At 39.2% G+C, this 20149-nt stretch overlaps 1 protein-coding gene across 3 annotated transcripts in view; it reads right to left on the bottom strand.

The window, feature by feature from the left end:
- phactr3a (phosphatase and actin regulator 3a) overlaps positions 1-20149 on the bottom strand; it is a 43676-nt gene that overhangs the window by 684 nt on the left and 22843 nt on the right. Inside the window, exons 1-11 of one of the 3 annotated variants that reach the window (XM_047372764.1) lie at positions 15170-15243; positions 14611-14772; positions 13025-13192; positions 12049-12255; positions 10013-10241; positions 7565-7815; positions 6881-7034; positions 1140-1195; positions 896-957; positions 669-809; positions 281-357 (exon numbers count right to left, since the gene is read on the bottom strand). In XM_047372764.1, coding sequence (XP_047228720.1) covers positions 281-357; positions 669-809; positions 896-957; positions 1140-1195; positions 6881-7034; positions 7565-7815; positions 10013-10241; positions 12049-12255; positions 13025-13169 — 1322 coding nt within the window. In that variant the 5' untranslated portion in view covers positions 13170-13192; positions 14611-14772; positions 15170-15243. Of the gene's footprint in view, positions 1-280; positions 358-668; positions 810-895; positions 958-1139; positions 1196-6880; positions 7035-7564; positions 7816-10012; positions 10242-12048; positions 12256-13024; positions 13193-14610; positions 14773-15169; positions 15244-20149 lie in introns of those variants that run through there. The other 2 variants (XM_047372747.1, XM_047372756.1) reach the window with 2 other exon arrangements.

Raw genomic sequence — 20149 nt, 5'->3', positions numbered from 1 at the left:
CTAACTCTTTGGGTCACTGGTACAATTCCCAGACCCCCACTTTCTACACATGCACAGCCAAGGACGTTGTACCATTTCATCATTTCTCTCTGTCTCCGATGCCCTCAGCTCTCCAGAGGACAACCCCCTCCTCCCCAGTTTAGAAGCACTCCCATCTATCTTTAGCCATCTCGTGCTCTACGTAAAGAGCAAGGAGAGCTAAATATAGAACGCTGCAGCCCAGAATAGAGCATAAGGTTCTCAAACACTACACACTGACATGCACGCTCAGAACACTAACCTAGTTAGGTGTTTGCTAGAGGCGTGCACTTCCATCTCCGTGCTCTTGAACTCGTTCAGCTCTTTTCGGATTGCAGCCTGCGGAGAGTAGGCAAAAAAGACCATCAGTGAATCCCCTAAAAGCATCCTGAGCCACTGATGCTCAGCGACCAGTGGACATCAGTGTGACAGCAGGGGAAATACAACACATAATCAGGATAAAACATTTAAAAGAGAACATGGGGATTTTGTGAGATAAGCTGATAACATGCTGGTAGTCTTCAGGGGTAGGTCACAGAATTTGGAGAGTTTTGTAATCTCTGACCTAAATAGTGAATTAGTTTTGTATTTATTTTTTTGCTAGATCCTAAAGGTTATTATGTGACAACGCTATCTAGACAAACACACACCTTGTCCGCAGCTGAGAGACGAGTCCAGGGCTTGTCTGCTCTCCTGTCATAGTCCTGAGCTTTGGCCACCTCCACATAGTCACTGAAGCGGATCAGGATCTTTCTCTCTCGCAGCTCATCAACTGTTGGCCGCTGATTTAGCTGGAAAAGCCACAAAGCAATAATTATTTCAACCAATAAATAGTTTGAGGATGGCAGATATGTGTAAATTAACCCAAGTGTGTTACCTTTCTGTTTAGTCGCTGTTTTATCTCCCTTCTCTCCTCCTGCTCTGTCTGATCGTTTCTCTCTGGAAAAAATAAAAAACATTTGGAAAAAATGTACATTTTTCTTTAAGGGGTATAGGAAAGAGAAAAGCATATAAATAAAATTATATATCCTTAATATTGGAAATAAAGTGTATTTTACTCAATTTTCTTGAGTAATAAATCATAAAATAAATACTCATAGTGATCATTAAGTAAGACTTACGTTTTAAAATGTTTCGACCCTCCAGCTCCTCCACATTCGGTCTCTGGCTCAACCTCCTGCGGAGAAACACCAAAACCACGTTTTGAACCATTTTGACCAGGTCTCCAGTCCTGTCTCCCTCCCTCTCTGTTGATTTTAAACCGGTTGTAGTTTCTTCACGATGCGCGATCTCGAGAGGAATCCCCTATGTTTCCATCTCGCATCCAAACCGCGGCTGTGATATTTGGGCAGAGGGGCTCCCCACATTTGGAAGAGTGAAAAACGCGTCGATAATCCCCGTAAAGAGAATTCCTCCACCGAGTTTTATACCTCGGGGTCACCGGGCAGCATCTCTGCAGCGGGAAACTCTACTCCGTCTCTGCAGCACAGGCACTCCCCCTCTCTACTATCGGCCACAAGCGCTTTTGAAGCGGGTCGTGATGGGCTGGTACGGGGCGCGTCTCCGCTAGTCTCCCTGGTTACTGAGGCGGGACCTCAGGAAGCTCCACCCACTAAGGCTTCCCCCGCTTTTACGCTGAGGCAGGAGGCACAGCGATAGTACTCTTAATAATAGCATCAGTTCATTTTAGAATGACTCTTTTATTTGTTTCTTTAAAGAAGTTATATTTGACAAAAAAAATATATATATATTAGAGCAGCTTTAAGTACTTGCTGACCCGAAGTTCAGTTTTAAGTTAAGCTCCCAGTTGTCCCCTCACCATCAAAGCAATCAAAAGGTCCGCAGTGTGCCTGTGTGTGTATGTGTGAGTGAGTGTGTGTTGGCATTATATGAATTATAAATGTGAGCATCTTAAAGAGGTCAACATCAGACAGCCTGTGGGATATCCCACAGTACACCTCCAGAGGTGGAAAGTACAAAGAGAGCTGGAATGCCTCTACATGACAGGACTCCATTCATCCTCTCACTCTGGCAAACTCTGGAGTCTTTGTAGTTTGATTCTCTAAAACATCAAAGTTAGGTCACATAAACTTAGACCTAGGCGCCAAGGACACATACACAAAAAGCAACAGTAGTTCTGTATCTATTTCTGCATAATTTTATTTCCCTGGTTCTCAAACCGTGGTGATACATTGGCTGCCTTCAGTGGGACACAAAAGAAAGCCCCAAATTATTCATACCTCTGGTAGATATAGATTAAAAAATATTTTCATTCACCCAACAACTTTGTGATGTGAGGGACGAATGGAGAATGACATTGGATGCCAGTGTGTTAATATGAGGATGATGAGGAGCAGCTGGCAGAAGATAAGGGAGACTAATTAGCACAGGACAGATGAACAGAAACACTAAAGGAAAAGACAAACTCCTACCTAAGGGAAGAAACTAGCAAACACCAGGAATGGGTCACAGGAATACATTTAGAAAATAAGGCAAGAATATAGAATAAAATAAACAACAGGGAAATGATAAAAACAAACCTAACCCGTAAAGATCATAACACATTGATCTTTGCTTCAAATAGAGGTTGAACCCAACCTAACTGAGTTCCAGTTCCAATTCAAAATCCAGTGAGAGATTTTTATTGAAAAGCTCAGTGACCAGGTAACTGCTATATATATTTCTGTACTGTATATGAGAGATTAAATGAGAAACAAATTGTGAAAAGTATATAATAAACCATTTTTCAGAAATTCTGGGTCAATTTGCCAATTTAACTCCATTTTGTACCTACGCATAACCATTTTGCTGCTTCCAATTCTGGACAGACTACTGACTATCTGGAGTTTTTTGTCTGCAATAAAAACATACTGTATAGCATGGTTTCTTAATATCTTGCAGTCCTACAATTGTATATTATTTTCTGTAAAGTTTGCATTACCCTCTATTTCCATTTGTTTTGGTTCTGATCCCCACATGACAAAATATGGGTTGGATTTTATGACATAAAACTAACTAAGTGCTGTTGTGGTACTGAACTTAGAAAACGGTATTTACCAAGCTGCTGCTTGTGAGTAAAAGTTTGTGAACCACTGCTTTATCTTATTCCTACAAGGAATCTTAATCCAATTTGGGTGGAAACCGAACTTTTACCACATTTGTGTAACAAGCACTTCCTGCATCTTAGCTGAAAACATTATTTCACAGCTACACTGGGTACATTTGAGTCTATTTTTTTATTAACTGAGAGAGATATATGTCTAATTTGTTGTCTTCCACTTCTCCCAAGAACAGTTTATTCTCGCTACTATTGCGAAATAAGCAATCCACTGTTCTGCCTTTAGTAACTGACAAGGATATAGACATCCGTACATAGTGCATGGTGCTTTGAGCCCCTGGTGGAATGCCTTCTGAGAACAAGGATTAGAAAACGAACACAATCATCACAAGAATGCTTTCAAATTCCCAAGCAGGAATTCCATCAGTTACTTCAATCTAATAAAAGGAGGGACACTCATGCTGCCTCGCTCGTCGAAAGCTTCTCCTTTGATCAAATCAGTTGGTTTTTATCGCTATCTTAAGATAAAACAGCCAGACGTCACGATTCCTTTGTTCCCCTCATGACAAACGAACAGAGAAACAAAGCAAAGAGCCTCAAACGCAGTTACATTTTTAACAGACACAACGGAAAATCACTAGCAAAGACCCAGCGAGTATGAGCATCCACTGTAATATTGACCCGGTTGCTGGGTTGCTTGGCAACAGTATCTTGAAGACAAAGTTCTCATTTCTCCCTAGTAACAGGGAAATTTTATCACCACACCCCCAAGCTGTATGTGCTTTAAATGACAGCCAGTGGCTATTTTTGGAAACTTGTTGCTGTTTCCATTTCCTGCCTTTACTGAAAAAATAAATACGTTAACAGAGTTATTAAATTGAATCAGTTTAGAGCTAATTTAATTTAATTGAAGGTACAGTAAATTATTACATTATGTACTTTTGTCAAATGGAACAAAATACCTAATTTAGAGTAAGAGAATCTTTTCTACACTGACACTGATTTTAACACAAATTATTGGAATAAAAGTAAGATTTTATTTTGCAAGATGCACAGAAAACACCAAAATCTTTCAAAGTTTCCGTTTTTGGTTGTTTGTTTTTCTTTTAAATAAGGTGAAAAAGCAATAAGTTTGCCAGCCGAGGAAGGTATCAAATATCCTACCAACTGAAAAAAAAAAACAGCATGTGGGTGGGTGTTTAGTTGTTCATTTCAGCTGTCAACTGCACCGAGAACGTAAAATTAGCCTTTCTCAACTTTCTTATTTCGCATCGTACTGTAGCGAGGCCCCTACCTCCTCCTACGCTGGTATTATTTCTGCTGATATAACTCCCCGACATTTGTGAAGAGGCAGCAGTACACGAAGGGTGGATCCATTATTGAACAGTAGCAGGAACTAAAATTAGAAACAGCATGGCAGTGTGGCTGCAGTGCTGGGCTTGCTCTGGAACTATAGATAGAAAGGTCATCTATCATTGACACCAATGGGGAGACAGTATGTTATCATCCATCATCTGTTCTGCAGCAATGCACAAAGGCTCAAACACAAATGAAGCAGAATGAAAGGTTGGAGCCATGCAGAAGTCTATTGGTGCTTAGGGTGTTGTTTTGTCTTTCACCAGATACCTAAGGGAGTGTTTCTTTCTTCCAGTTGAGCTATAATTAGAAAAGATTGTCCTCTACAGTTTTGCTTTGCTGCAATACGAAAAAAAACAAAGCTACATCGAAAACCACCGTCTCTCCCTAAGTCACTTCTTCACTTGGTCTATAAAAACAGCTGTAAGGTCTTAAATATATCCAGATCTGCCATATGAGGTCTAAAGCTACACTTACACACTTCTTAAATGTGTGTTTGTTTATTGCTGCTTTTTATAAGAACTACAATGGCATTGCCATTTAAAGAAGGCTTTAAAGTCTTGCAACCAAGATGTAAGAGCGCTTGAGTCACAAGCCAGAGCTGAAAAACAAACATAAGTTAACTTACTTATGTTATTAGATAAGTTATTAGGTGAACATATTTAAGTTAATTTTCATTATTCAAATCATAATAGTAAATGTTCTGAAACTTACAGGAAACAAAGGCATGCATCAGTTTATCATAACTCATAGCTGTACTAGCTCTTTACATTACGACCAGCCTTTTATGCTGCTTTATCTTCACTCTTGCAAACCGGGGAATGTCCTCTTTTTAAAGGATCTTAGAAAAATCTTTTGTTCCAGTAATTCTAAGAATAGTGGAAGAGGCTGTATTATTAGTTGCCTACCAGACAGCCGATGGATATTGTTCTCTGAAGTGTGGGTGGCACTTTGTGCTTGGCTGCTAATTATTTCACAGAGGGTTATGTAACGCTCTGGTATGTCTCTGTTTTATATGCCGGTGTTAAAGAGCCTGAGTCTGGTGATAGATCCACACATGAGATCACTGCGGTCAGTCTGTGCACATTATGTGCCTCAGCTCTATTAGCAAAAAAAATAACTCCACTAATGTCCTTACACAGAGGTACAAAAAACACATCTATAATGCTTCACAGAGAAAAAAAAAGTCCTGGAAGGAGTTTGCCTCACTTGTTGAACCCAAAATAATCGGCATATAGACTGACGGTAATGTGAAAGCTTTCAAGAAATAAGTGAAAGTGTGAATTTCTAGCGCCAAAAACATTCCGTGATTTTTCATCTATTTGGACAATTGCCTATAACTGACGCACCCCTTCCTTTGTTGGGAATATTTTCAGTTTCAGTTAAAATTGCTAAATGTTGATAAATTTAAAACTATACTGAAGCTTTCTGGACTAAGAACTGGTCTTGAGAAAAAAGTAATAATGGATTAAAAAAAGGTTATTTTTGAATAGCTTGTGCAAGATCCAAAATGTTTATCTTGCTTAAACTTTAAGTGGTATGTGATTCATGCTGTTTTGCATAAGCAATATTTTTATCATTAAAAGGCAGCACCTGCATCATAAACTAGCTGGAAGTAAGTTTGAGGTAACATCAAGAAGTACTTATTCTAGATATACTGTACAACATTTTGCCGTCTTGGTTCTGAGACGTTATGCTATGAAAAAGTGGCGTCATTTCTTTCATTTTGGCTTTTCTGTAACAATTAAATGCTTCAGATTATCAAACAAATTTTAAGCTCAGACAGATATTATCTGAGGAAAAACAAAATGCGATTTTCAAATGATGGTTTCATTTATCAAGAGAAAAAAGGTGTTCAGAATTCATGGCTACAACATCCAGGTCGTGGAGCAGGAAAGCACTTCAGACCATCATACTACCACCACCATGTTTGACAGTTGATGTAGTGGTCTTTTTTTCTGAGATTCTGTTAGTTATACACCATATGTAACAGAACACAGACCTTCTAACATGTTCACTTTTGTCACAGTCCACAGAATATTTTCCAAAAGTGGCGAATGATGGGAATTATCAAGATGTTTTTGGCAAAGGTGAGACGGACCTTTGAGTTCTTTTTGGCGTTTGCACTCTCCAATGGATTTTATTTTTGAGCCTTTTGCCCACTGACCTTAAATGAGGCCTGCTTTGCTATAGATGCTGCTGTGGCTTCTGTATACCTCCTGGATGAATAAGCGATGTGTTGTTTGAGTACCTGCACTGTCTTATATTTTCTCCATTTGTGGACAATGGGTCTCACTGTTGTTCACCTTGATATTTGCACCCTAAAGAGTATGACTGATTGGTTTATGTAGTCCCAAAGCCTTTGACATGGCATTGTAACTCATTAAAGACTTTTTGAATTTTCTCAGAATTTACAGTTAGAACGTTTGAAAAGCTTCCACTTCTTACTTGGCAAGTTTCATCTCTATCTGCTGACGAATTTCCTGTCGCTCCTGATCACTCCGTGCTGGGAAGATATTCCTGTCCTCCAGCTCCTGCTTGCTCGGCCTGTTTCGTAACTTGACGGCCAGCAGCTCCTTCCTTAGCCTGCGAGGAAGTGTACCTGCAACACCACACATATTTGCTCCACCAGTATGCAAAGACATGGTCTTAACTACCAACCAATTTAACATTACAGAACACCATGGCATCTAGGCATGGGCTGGTATGAAATACCACACCTTGAGTAAAAGTACCATAATATCAAAGTCAGTCAGTCATTTTGGGTCGCGGGGAAGCTGGTGCCTATATCCAGCAGTCTACGGGCGAGAGGCGGGGTACACCCGCCTCTCGCCCGTAATAAAAAAGCAAAACATTATTACAGCTGTTAAAATAATTGAATAATATTGACTACTATGGTTAAACTGAAGTTGAAAATAAAAAAATCTATAATTTTCACACAGTCTTGAATGAGTGCCTTCAATGAGCTTGGCAGAAGTAGCCAGCAAACCAAAACAGTGGGAGTGTAAAGCTTAAATTAAAATAAGGTGCTAAATATTGATAAAATGTTTTCCGAAGAGATCCGAACTCTTCAATGCAAAAATGTCTAAATGATTGCAGCTTAAATGTTCAGCAACAAGTTCTGAGACCCACCAGAGATGACAGACTCGTTCCAGCCTTCCAGGTCGAAAGGGAGGCCTGAGGTCTTGGAGAAGCACTGGTCCAGCCGTACGTTCTCCTTGTTCTCCTCCGCTTCCTTCTTGGGCCAGTCAGACCCTCCGCCTCCTACGCAGCCACTGGCCAAAGACGACGTGTGTTGGTTATCGGAGCTGCAGGAGCGAGACAGCCGTCCGTCAGAGCACCATAGCCGTGGGGGTGAGCCCTGCTCACATCCTTCGTGGACACTAAGGGGGCACAGAAGGACAGATGGAGTCTTAATGTTGACAATGAAAGAGTAAAAGACAGTATTAGATTAACAGTGTTTGACGTCTTTTAAAAGATAAGCTGAAAGTAAGACTATTCTTTATCTAAAACACAAGAAATAAATACAGTTGAAACCACGTGTTAAACTATATTAAAAACACACATAACCATTTTTTTTCCCTGTCTGATGATTATTCAGAGAAAAGCTTTATGTGTTTTGCATCAGCTAGGATTACCAAAATACTTTTATTTACTAAATGTCATAATAATGAGAGAGATAATTTTTTGGAGAATTTTCGTATTACTTTCTTAAAATTCAGAAATTATATTCAGAGTGATAACTATGCCTTCAAACAATTTAGATAAGCCCAGATGATGATGTAATGGCTTTGTAAGCTTTTAATAGGTTAATTCACAACATCTGAATTAATTGGAGGCACGCCTGTGAATCTATTTTAATATAAAACATACTGCTTCCCTGTTTGACATTGTGAAATCAGCCAAGATATCAGGAGGAGAAAAGAACTGTGGACAAGTCTGGTTTATCCTTGGTTACACTGTTGCCTTGCAGCAAGAAGGTCCTGGGTTCAATTCCCGGCCAGGGGTCTTTCTGCATGGAGTTTGCATGTTCTCCCCGTGCATGCGTGGGTTCTCACCGGGTACTCCGGCTTCCTCCCACAGTCCAAAGACATGCCTGTTAGGTTAATTGGTCAATCTAAATTGCCCTTAGGTGAATGAATGAGTGTGTGCATGGTTGTTTGTGTGTTGCCCTGTGATGGACTGGTGACCTGTCCAGGGTGTACCCTGCCTCCTGCCCATAGACTGCTGGAGATAGGCACCAGCTCCCCCGCGACCCACTATGGAATAAGCGGTAGAAAATGACTGACTGACTGACTGACAATTTCTTCAATGCCTGAAGGTGCCATGTATATCTGTATATTTAATATATCTGTATATTTCACACCTGGATCCATAACAATCTATTCTGCTGTTCAAACATTTATATGCCATTCTACAACATGGGGTATCCAGCCTTTATGCTGTTCTGCAAGGAGACAGGTTCTGTGTCCCAGAGCATTTTGGAGCGAAATGTGTGCATCTACCCCAGAAGAAAAGCACAAGACCTTGTAAAGAATCTGATGGAAGCTGTTAAGAGAGTTTTGGGATCCACAGTGAAACAAGTCCTTTGTTGACATGGGTTTAAAGACCACTCGGTGAGGAAGAAGACATTACTCCAAAAGCAACACAAAACCCCAGATTAACATTTGCAATTGCCTTCAGAGACAATAAACCTTTGGAAATATGTACTGTGGTCAAATCAAGCTAAAATTACAGTGTATGTGAAGAAGGACCATTGTTACATTTGGAGGAAAAAGGAGAAGCTTGCAAGCATGACCATCCCAACTGTGATGTATGGTGGAGGCAGCATCATGTTGTTGGAGTGTTTTGCTGCAGGAGGGACTGGTGTTGAAACACAAAGTTAAAATTTAGGCACAAATAGGTTTTTAAATTGGGCAATAACCAATATGACAGATATTAGTAAGATGACAAAAATCAATATTTTCGAGTGGTCATTACAAAGTTCTGATCTCACACTTCTGACCAAAGCTGAAAAGTCATGTGTGAGCACTCTTGCATAGAAACCTGACTCAGTTACACCAATTCTGTCAAGAAGAACAGGCCAGAGATCCAGCAAACTAGTCTGAGATGCTTGTGAAAGGAAATCCAAAATGCAAAAGAAAAACCTTTTCGGCAGCATTCAAAGTCTGGACACACCGGATAAATTTGGGTCGAACATTTGTTGCTCTGGGATCTGAGTGGAGACCTGATACAGTTTAAAAGCTTTAACATTAAAAATTAATAATGTAAAATTATTCATTTTGGCTCCTGCTTGTTAAAAGTAGGCAGTGTCATGATAAAAATGTGTTTCATAAATTAGGCATAACCAGCTGTCTGGATAATAGGTTTTATGGATTGAGGAAAAATCAATATTAGAAGCATATTTAATCTTTTTTTTGTTTTGTAAAGAATACAGATCTAAATGCATTTTTTCTGACCAATTCTATGTTATTTGTGCTATTTCTTAAAGAATATGATAAAAATGGTGACAACTGAATAAATTATAAAAAGGAGATCCAGAAGTAGAAAAAGGCTACATTTTACAGCAAACAAACTAACCTCTCCTGTCGATTCTTGGAAGCAAAGGCTCTCTGCAGCTCCTCCATAATGCAGCTGGGGGGCATTGGAGGGTGGATCATATTGCCTAGATGTGGAGACCCTGAGGAGTTTGCCAGGGGCCCTCGTAGTGTCAGGGTCATTGAAGCCAGGCTTTCTGTGGCCCTGGGTGGAGGCTCTTTGGGAAGGTAGGAGTTGGGCAGGTGAGTAGGGAGCGAAACAGGTCCTGAATCTAAAAAGGCACATTAATAATTGTTAATCATTTAAATTGATCTTGTTTCTCATGTGGCTGTTTATTTACATATTTAGGATTCATCTCTCACTATTTGTTTACATGTTTACATTAGAAATTAGACGTCTCTGTGTCAGCTTAAAGTTTATACTGGGTAGATCCAGTTACCAGGTCTAAACATTGAGATCTACCAACTTCATGCTCAGTTTGGGTTTTATCTGGTTAGATACTGAGTCATCCATGATGAAATAGAGACAAAAATAATAATGAGAAATAACTTGAGTAGCAGAATAAACACACTGAAGGCCTGGAGATCAGTTCCACATGTGAGGGGAGAGGCTTAAACTGACTTCCACATTCACCCTAATCCTCACCAATCCAGATTTTTTACAGGGACGCAGAAAGTTTTTTCAGCCATGACATGACAAAGGTTTAACTAAACTCAGGGATTTGTTTAAGAATAATAGCATTTTGTCATATTTCATTTGTCATTAGAACTCCTCAGTCTTTATAGTTAAATTTCTTTTTTTCATTCATTTAACAATTAAGCCATCAACAACAGCGCAACCTATGATGGAGAAATACAATGAGGAGGATGGTTTTTATGTTGCTCACCCATTTAAAAAAGAATGATTATATGACGAGAAAAAAATCTAAATAATGAGAAAGAAGACGAAATGGTGAGAAAAAGGTGCAAAGGGTGTAGCCTGCCTCATGTAAATGAGCTTGAACCTTTATGCATTAGAATTAGATTTAATAACAAAGAAATTCTTCTCTTTTAGGATATGAACATCATGTGGATTGATATATGCGATGCCTATCAAACCTGTTTGGGATAAACACAGCAGTTTCAGCATTCCGGCTTTTCATAAAATATTTATTTCCACTTTATTCTCAATATTTTGATGTATGTATTCTGTAATGTAAAAGAAAAACAATACACTAAAAAACATTGACCGTTTTTTCTCCAAGTGACCCTAATTCTCCTTCCTAACAATCCCTATTCAGCACTGAGTTATTTTTGTTTTTGAGAAGAGTCACGTTTCCTCAACAGGAAAGATGACTAAGAGACTTTGGAAGACATCCGGTGGAATAAAAAAGAGATAAGGGTTTGTACTCATGCATAAAACAATTAAGAATCAGATCTTGCATGACTGTATCCCCAAATTGGAGCCATTCATTTGATACATCACTCTCTCCCCTGTGTTTTTATTGCAAAATTGATCGTTTGGTGCAGTGCAAACCCACTGGGCTAAAATATGATGTGAGATGGGAAGTATGTTTGCTATAATATTTAGAAATCAGATCCAGTTTGTTTTTATTATCTTAACTGCCTTGAACGAAGTCTGGGAGCCCTATCTCAGTTAACCTGGACTTTAACTCTCTTCTGTCATTATTACAGAGACCTCAAAATTTAATATATTTGTGTTGTTTAATTTTTTTTCTGGGCTCTTAATTTCTACAGGATTCCTGCACTTCATGTAAAAATGACAGACTTTTCTAGACCCACCTTTCCAGCTTTTAGGTCCTTCATAATGAATTATAAATATTAAAGTTCACTCTTAGTTCAAGTTAGATCATTCTACAGTAGGCAGACCTTAAACATCCTGGAAATACCAGAAACTGGAAGGAAGGAAGGAAGGACGGACACCATAACAGAAGAATGAAAGAGGAAAGGACACAATGTTGAAAGCAAAGGAGGGACACAAGAAGAGGAATCAATATAAAAAAGGAATACTTTGAGTTTAACATATTTTTCACATTTGTTCCCTTTTACTAGTATCTTTTTAGAACTATATATACTCACCGTCTCCAGAACTCAGCTGCAGCAAACGTTTAGGAGGTACTTGTGGTGGTGATGTTCTTGGAATGATTTCCTCTTCCGATCTGTCTTCTATGTGCTCTCCTGTGTCCTGCAGCCCCTCAGGTAGATCCCCCGCCTCCTCTTCTGCATTCTCTATAGATAGTGCTACATTTTCCTCCAACCGGTTGCAGTCTTGAAATGGAGCAGCCACTAAAGCACATTTACATAAAAAAATGTATTTGGAGTCAGTTTACAGGATCTTACAATTCATACAATAGAATATAAACTAAAATACAATTTGCTGAGACAAGTTAATTGCAAGGAATAAGCTGAATGTTTATGATTAGTGGCAGTTCATACATGTATTGAAACTTGGCAAGTTCGGCAAGAACAAAACGAATGAAAATGCTATTTTTTAGAAATAGAATAAAGTTTTCAAAATTCTCAAAGTGAGCTTTTACAAGTCTCTATTCACAGTATACCAGTTGCAGTTCCCTCCATCCATCTAAGTATTCCTGATTTGAGATGATCAAATTGCAGATCAGTTTTCGAAAACTTAAATAGCTCCTTAATGTAGCACGGCATTGGAATCTTTAAATCGAAAAACAACTTCAAAAAACTGGAATTGCAAAAAAAACCTCAAAGAAAACAATAGAAAACTAGTTTGGTAACTGACAGATGTCATGTTGCCCTGGGCTGCCAGTGAGCCAATTACCTATATCAAAAACCAAACAATTGTACAAATATACTTATCTGGATAGTCTAAGGTACATGGGAGAGAATGGCATTTAGTTGTCTTTGCTGCCCTCTATTGGTAAAAACAAAGTGCTTTATAACTAATTCAAATTGAATCAATTCAGTCCAGAATTTTCTTCCTCTTGCAAAGTTTAACTGAAAATACACAGACACTCCACAAATCTTTTTCTCATCAACTATTGCTTTTCTGTGTCACAATGCCTAAATTACACAAGAATTATACCCGAAGAGGGACGGTCCTCCTCAGGACCAAGGTACTCCACACTGCTGACTGTGAGGTTTGGATTCAAAGGTCCCCCAAATCCACCAAGTAAGACTGTCCCATCTGAGCAGCAGCCTTGGATGGGAGAACTGGGGTCGTGGCACATGAGACCGCTGGATAATGCTACATCTGTTCAAGAAGAGAAGAATCACTGGATTACAGTCAGTTATTGTAATCAGGTAGAAGTACTAACAATAAACAGTATACAATTTTCCCTTAAAGGAATAGTTTAGGTTGTTGTTCTATTGAGGATTATGCACAGGACTTAAAGTTAAAAGCAGTGCAACCGAATATAATGCAACTCTTGAATGGAAAGCAATTGAATGGTAATTCACAAAACTTTGAACCAAAAACCTCTTATTTCTTTTTTAAAATAGGAATTAAGGATGTGGGGATTGTGCATCAATTCATCAGTTTCTATTATTCATGATACACTATCACTGTTTGTTTGATTGATTCCATCCATTTTCTATACCCGCTTCTTCCGTACAGGGTCGTGGGGGACCTGGTGCTTTTCTCCAGCGCTCTATGGGCAAGTGGCGGGTTACACCCTGGACAGATCGCCAGTCCATCACTGAGACACACAGGACTAACAACCATCCACACACCCATTCACACTTAAGGGCAATTGAGAGAGACCAATTAACTTAACAGTCATGTTTTTGAACTGTGGGAGTAGGTCAAAGGACACGGAGAGAACCCACGCATGCACAAGGAGAACATTCAAACTCCAAGCAGAAAGACTGGCCAGGAGTCGAACCCAGGACCTTCTTGCTGTAAAACAACAGTGATACCAACTGCGACACCGTGCAGCTCATTACTTAACTTCAACAATAAGAGAAAAATCAAGTCAGACAGCAGCTGATGTTCAAAGAAAGCACCAGAAGTTTATGATTACTTTTTTTACATAAGCCCCTTTAAATTAGATTTTCCATTAATAGATTAAATTATCATACAAAACAGCTTTTTGTATTTACTCCAATAATATTTCTTTCTTTATCTATCTGATATTATAATGTTTTTTTTTTTGTTGTTATGACAAAAGGTATAAGCATAAGAAATCTGTGTGGGGAATAATACAAGGCAGTGTACCTGGCACCTGTTGTTTTCTAATTTTGCTAAACTACCAAACATTTGAATTTCAAGATATTGTTGCATTTTGATTCTAAAATATTACACATATTAGCAGTTGACATTATAAGAAAATTATGTCTTTTAATTTCAATAAATAATTTTCAATACTTTGTTTAAAATTCTTTCAATTTCTCGCCCTTCTTACACATAAACTACATCACCCAGAACATCCGTGGGGCTTTACTGGAGTATTAATCCACAGCGATCTTTACAAGCATGATTTGAAATTGACACAGACTAGATTAATTCAAATGGCTCAATCCTAAATTGTCACATCTCTTCACCCACATCCCTTCATTAGGTTTCCCTAAACTAATTTATTAGAAAGGATTAGGACTAATATGGTCACATGAGCATTAGTGTGAACGATGGAGATCTTAGTTTTCCATCAGCTCTAAAACCTTCCACTGTACCTGTGGAGCTCTGCTTGAGTTTTTCATTTTTCTTTTTCCTCCACTTCCAGGGCTTGAAGATTCGCCCCAGGGTGGCCAGCTTGCTGTGTCGGATGGGTGGAGTGTGAACCCCCGTCACCAGGCAGCCTGTTCTTAGCACCCTCTGCTGGTCCACATGTTCTACTACAGGAACAAAGGAGATAGAGAGGAGGTCCAAAGAATGGAAGAGAGGTTTTTTTTTTTGTGGTCGATGACATGAGGATTGTGTTTGGAGATATATGGACAGGCAGGATCAAAAATGGACAATGGAGGCAATGGGAAGTATGGAGATTCAGAGTTGATAGGATGACGTTAAAATGTGACAGAAAAGAAGGGGAGAGAGAACACAGGAGCCCAATTAGTATGCTCACCTCACTGAATAAACCATGATGGAGTCCAAGTGCTGTGAACAGATTAAATTAGAAAGACTAATTCAATCACGGCACACTCTCTTAGGGCTGTTATTTTCCCTCCCACTGAGTCATACATCATCTTTCAAAATAAATATCTCTCCCAGTCTAAATTTTTTGGGGAAATATACCACCACTTTGACGCAGGCTTCCTCATGAAAGATGCATGTCCTGGTGACCAACAGGTGCTTCAGCCATGCAGCTGCATGAAAAAGAATAATCATTTTAGTGTCTAATAGATTCTGAAGATTCTGCATCTTTTTTTCTTCTGCTAAAAGTACGGTTTAAACATCCTTTAGACTTTTTCATATTTTGTCACAGCACAGCCATAAACTTCTGTGCATTTTATTGGGGTTGGATGAACATATTTATTTCCACAAAGCAGTGGATGGTCAAACCTTTTACAAGAAATAATACCCTAAATAAAATCCAGCACAACCAATTGCCTTGAGAAGTCAGTAAATAGTCCACTGCATGTGTGTACTTTAATCTCAGTATAAATAGAGATGTTCTGCAAAGACCTCAGGGGTTTGTTAGAGTACATCAGTGAACAAAGAGCATCACGAAGACCAATGAAAACAGCAGACAGGTCAGGGATAAAGTGGTGTGGAAGCTTAAAGAAGCATTTGGTTATAAACTATCCCAAGTTTTGGACCTTCTTTGTTAACTTACAAAGATGTCCAGCTACAGTCAGGCCAGGCAACGAGCGCATTGCTCAGAGAAGCAGACAAGACGACCATAGTTACTCTGGATGAGCCATGGAGTTCCATTGCTCAGGTGGGAGAGTCTGTCAATAACAAGTCATGCACTTCACAAATCTGGCTTGTAGGGAAGAGTGGCTGGATTTAGGCCATTGCTGAAAGAAAGCCATGAGGCATCAAGCGGTTTACCACAAGCCGTCTAGGGAACTCAGCAAATATGAAAGAAGTTGGTCAGGTCAAACAAAATGTACCTTCTTTGCCTACATGTAAAACCCCTAGTGTGGCAGAAACCTTTCTCTGCACATCACCCTGAACATAGTATCCCCACTGTGAAATATGGTGCTGACAGAATGATGCTGTGGGGATTTTTTGCTTCAACAGGTACAGCGAAGATGGTCAGCATTGATGACCGTCCAGTCTGACTGAATGTATGCTATTTTACAGAGAAGAACGAGCAAAGACATCAAACTCTATGTGTGCAAAACTGGTAGAGAGATAAACCAAAAGACATGCAGCTGTAATTGTGCAAAAAGTGGTTCTACAAATTCTTAATTTATTGGAACCAAATAAAAATGTATACATCCAACATAAAACATAAAATCCTAATAAAATAAACTGATGTTTGGGGTTATCATTTGACAAAATGTGGAAAAATTCAAGCAATAAAAATACATTTAAAATAAATTGCAGATTATTAGTTCTGACTCAGTTTAGAAATGGTATAACTTTTACATGTATGTTTTTTCTTTTAATCTATAACCCTGTTTGTCATTTTTGTTTTTTCAAAGTGAAAATCCACAAATATTTATCCATTGTTTGTTTCTGAGGTTGGTTGAGCTGCGCCCTTCCTGTTTGTGTTCTGCATGCACTAAATTATTTTTCACTCTATTTCTGAAATCCTGTTAGCTTCCATAAAAAGCTTGCAGATCTTTCTGTGCACAGACAAATTACAGAAGAAAAAATAAAATACAAATCAGCCTAAAAGCACCCGGGCAAAACAAAACATACAGGGATTATCAAAACATTAATGGGCCAATTTTAGGATTGAAACTGTTTTGGCCAAACTACAAATCATACACACAAACTTGTGCATGAGAGTCCAACAGTATTGATCCCCATACACCATGCTGCTATCTCTCCCTCTGTTCTGTCAACAGGAAACATTTGAATGAATGACAGCTGTGACTCATATTAGGCAAAGTGTGGGCCTATAAATCTCTGTGTGGACATCACCGCCAGGCTGCCAGTCTCTGAGGTAGCCAAGAAAACAGAAATACACATTAAATACCATGCCCTAAAGAGGTACATACGTCAATGTGACACAACAGGGGAAAAAAATAATGAAGCAATATCTGCCTTCATGAAGCTTATATCTTTGTTCAAACAGTCAGCTGGAAGGGGGAGGATCGGGAAGGAGGGAGGGGGGCTAGCAGAGTGATGGAGGAGGGAGGATACAGCTGAATTTTGTTTCAAACCTTTGCCTCCTTGTTAGAAGCACATGGTTTTTACGATGAAGTGGGTGATGGCTGAGGGAGGAATGGAGGAGAGGAGAAACAGGGAAAAAGACAAAGGAATGAGAGTGGTTCAAAAAAAATCGCTGAAATGTGCAAAAGAGAAAAACAGATTTAAAAAAAAGGGTCATTTAAAGTTTTTCGTGTGTGGGGTGGTTTAATTCCTTTGTCACTAAAAGTAGATCATTCAACTGGCCGTGCTTCTGCATCACCACCATCATCACTTTGACAGACGCGGCAGCGCATATTGAATCCAGGTCAAGCTTGAAGGAAACACAGCCAGTCGGCGGTGATGCTGGTGGGGGGGTTTGGGACTTAAAGAAGTAAAGAGGGGAGTAGGGGAGGATGAGGCGCTGTGTCTGCGTATGAAGAGCGCGTGTGTGTGCAGAGAGAGGCAAGGGGGTGGGGTCTGGCCTGCTGCTGTTACCATGGCAACTACATCCAGATGCTGCCGCAGCAGTGAAGCGGAGGGGTGTAGGGAGGAGCAGTGGGCAAGGGGGGGTAACTGAGCTGAGCTGGAGCTTACAGCAGAAAGGAGAGGTGAGGAAGGGAAAAGGAGACCTCCCCTCCAAACAGAAAGCCTCCTTATCTGAAGCCAGTGGCAGCACCAAGTGCATTGTGGGTAGGTGAGCCACACAGAGGTCTGTCTGTATCTTTTGAAGGGGGGTGGGGGGGTGCAAAGGGAGATTCCAGAGAAAAGAGGGGAGAAGAAGAAGAGAGAGGGACGGGGCTGTTGCTATGCGGAAGAGCTTGCCAGAGAACACTGTTTCAGCCATTCACAAAGCAGCTATTTATGATGCATCTCAAGCAACCTTAATTTTCATAGAAGGGGTGTTTATTTAGAGAAACCCTCAGCTGTGACAGAAAGAGGAGTCAGGTGAAAACATGTCCATGCACAAGAGAAGATGCATCAAAATGTATGTCAGATAGGCATGAATGGACTGCATGGGCCATGTGGAGATGATGCGCAGCACTAATTAAAATGCAAATGCAAATAGGATTTCTTAAATCCATGCATCATACACATGCATAAACCAACAGTTAGTATTTCAAAATCCTCTTTCCAATACAAATCTGTGCAGGATGGTTTTACAAATAGAGGGTGGCGTCACAGCTTTGCACTTCATAAAGTTTAATTTTAAAAATACTTTTGGATGATCCAAAAAAATATTTTTGGACAATGTCACAGAATTACAGAAGGTAGAACCCAGTTAGAATAAGAAATGGAAAAAAGTAGGAAATATGTTAATATGACTTGAAATAAAATATTAAAACTGCACCAGTTAGTAGTCTTCCAGGAACCACACCTTGTATTACTGCCCTGTCAGCACCATCAGAGATCTCCAACATATACAGACTGAGCACATCCTCCCTTCCAAGTATACAAAAAAAGGAGTGAACCAAGGAAAATCCCTCCTCTGAGAAAATATAAACATGAAATATGACCTATAAAATGATGGAGAGCCAATAATCCCAGCTGCTGTTCCCTGGTGACACAAAGAAAAGGTTTGAATGGATATGTAGAATAAATATCAGTCTCAAATCTGATTCTGACCTTTTCAGATTTGATAATGAAAGTAATACACATTAACTGGCAGGATAACATCAGATGCACAGCTTCGGATGTGATGTTAGACGAAGCAAAGCTGGATCACCTGACAAACTGATCTGATGACTGTGCTTTCTGGGAGGTATTAAAGAACACATGTAAAATAGGAAAAATACCACACCGCTATGAATAAAGCTTTTAAATCCATGCAGTTTGTCTTACTCCATTGCAGGATCTTAGTTTTAGTAACACAATTCATTCAGCTTTATGCATCTAAAATGATAAAAATCAACTGGAGAGAACAGAAAAAAGTAATTACTCAGATCTCACGCTGAATTTATGTCATAAATGAAGCATTTTTGGTGAGTATTTTGAAGTGAAAGGAAAATGATCGATAGATTTGAAAATTGCTCTCAGCCTTCACAAAATATATTACATTTATTTGGGATTAAATTGTACTTAAGGGTTTAGTTACATAGGGGACCTCTAAAACCAATTAGTGTATAGGAAGCTGAATACAAGAGGAGACTGCACTTGCACCATGTTTATTCTTTCTACTTTGTGTTGGTCACATTTTCCCCATAAACTGAATTGAATTTTGTAATTGTAACATGATCAAATGTCGAAATGCAAAAATTGTTTCCTATCTGCATAACAGGGTTCCTAAAACCATTCCATTTCAAAATTATTTATTTATATATATATATATATTGTATTTTAGGGTTAGGGTTATTCGACATCTAGACAAAACCCAGGAGAAGAACCTTGGGCACAGTTTAAAACCTCGATGCAAAACAATTAGCAAGCCAAAGAAAACAAAAATACAGTGTGGAAACCCTGGTATTAGGTTTAAAACTACCTCTCCTAGAGTTAGAGCACCATGTCAACACCTTCAGCACACCCACATATGCCGGCAGTGCTTTGAATTGGTTTTCCATCCACACCATTTAAGTGGTGTATCAGCCAGCTAATACGCCAGATGCTTCTCTGAACATGTGTGGCAAAAGTGGCAAAACCACATGATTATACCATACACAGATAGACTAAACAGTATAATTGCTGTTAAACAAAATTGAATAAATTCTGTTGTATACAAATAATATGCTAGCATTCGCCATGAAAATAAATGTTATTATAACTATGTATCTAAGCCATCTTAAAAATAACCCCTTACAGTTCTTGGATATTAGCTGCTTTTGTTGAGATGGGGTTTTGGGTTGATCACATCTGCTAACCGGCCCACTTAAGGCCCTGGCAACACTACTCTGGATTTTGTTTTACATATATGGTTTCCTTTAAAAAGAAAACAACAACAAAAAAAACTAATTTCCACAGTCAAAATCATGCTTC

Source organism: Girardinichthys multiradiatus, chromosome 1 (assembly GCF_021462225.1).
Source record: "Girardinichthys multiradiatus isolate DD_20200921_A chromosome 1, DD_fGirMul_XY1, whole genome shotgun sequence".
NCBI lineage: Eukaryota > Metazoa > Chordata > Actinopteri > Cyprinodontiformes > Goodeidae > Girardinichthys > Girardinichthys multiradiatus.
Note: the sequence above shows the minus strand (reverse complement) of the source record. Positions and strands in the feature narration are given on the sequence as shown.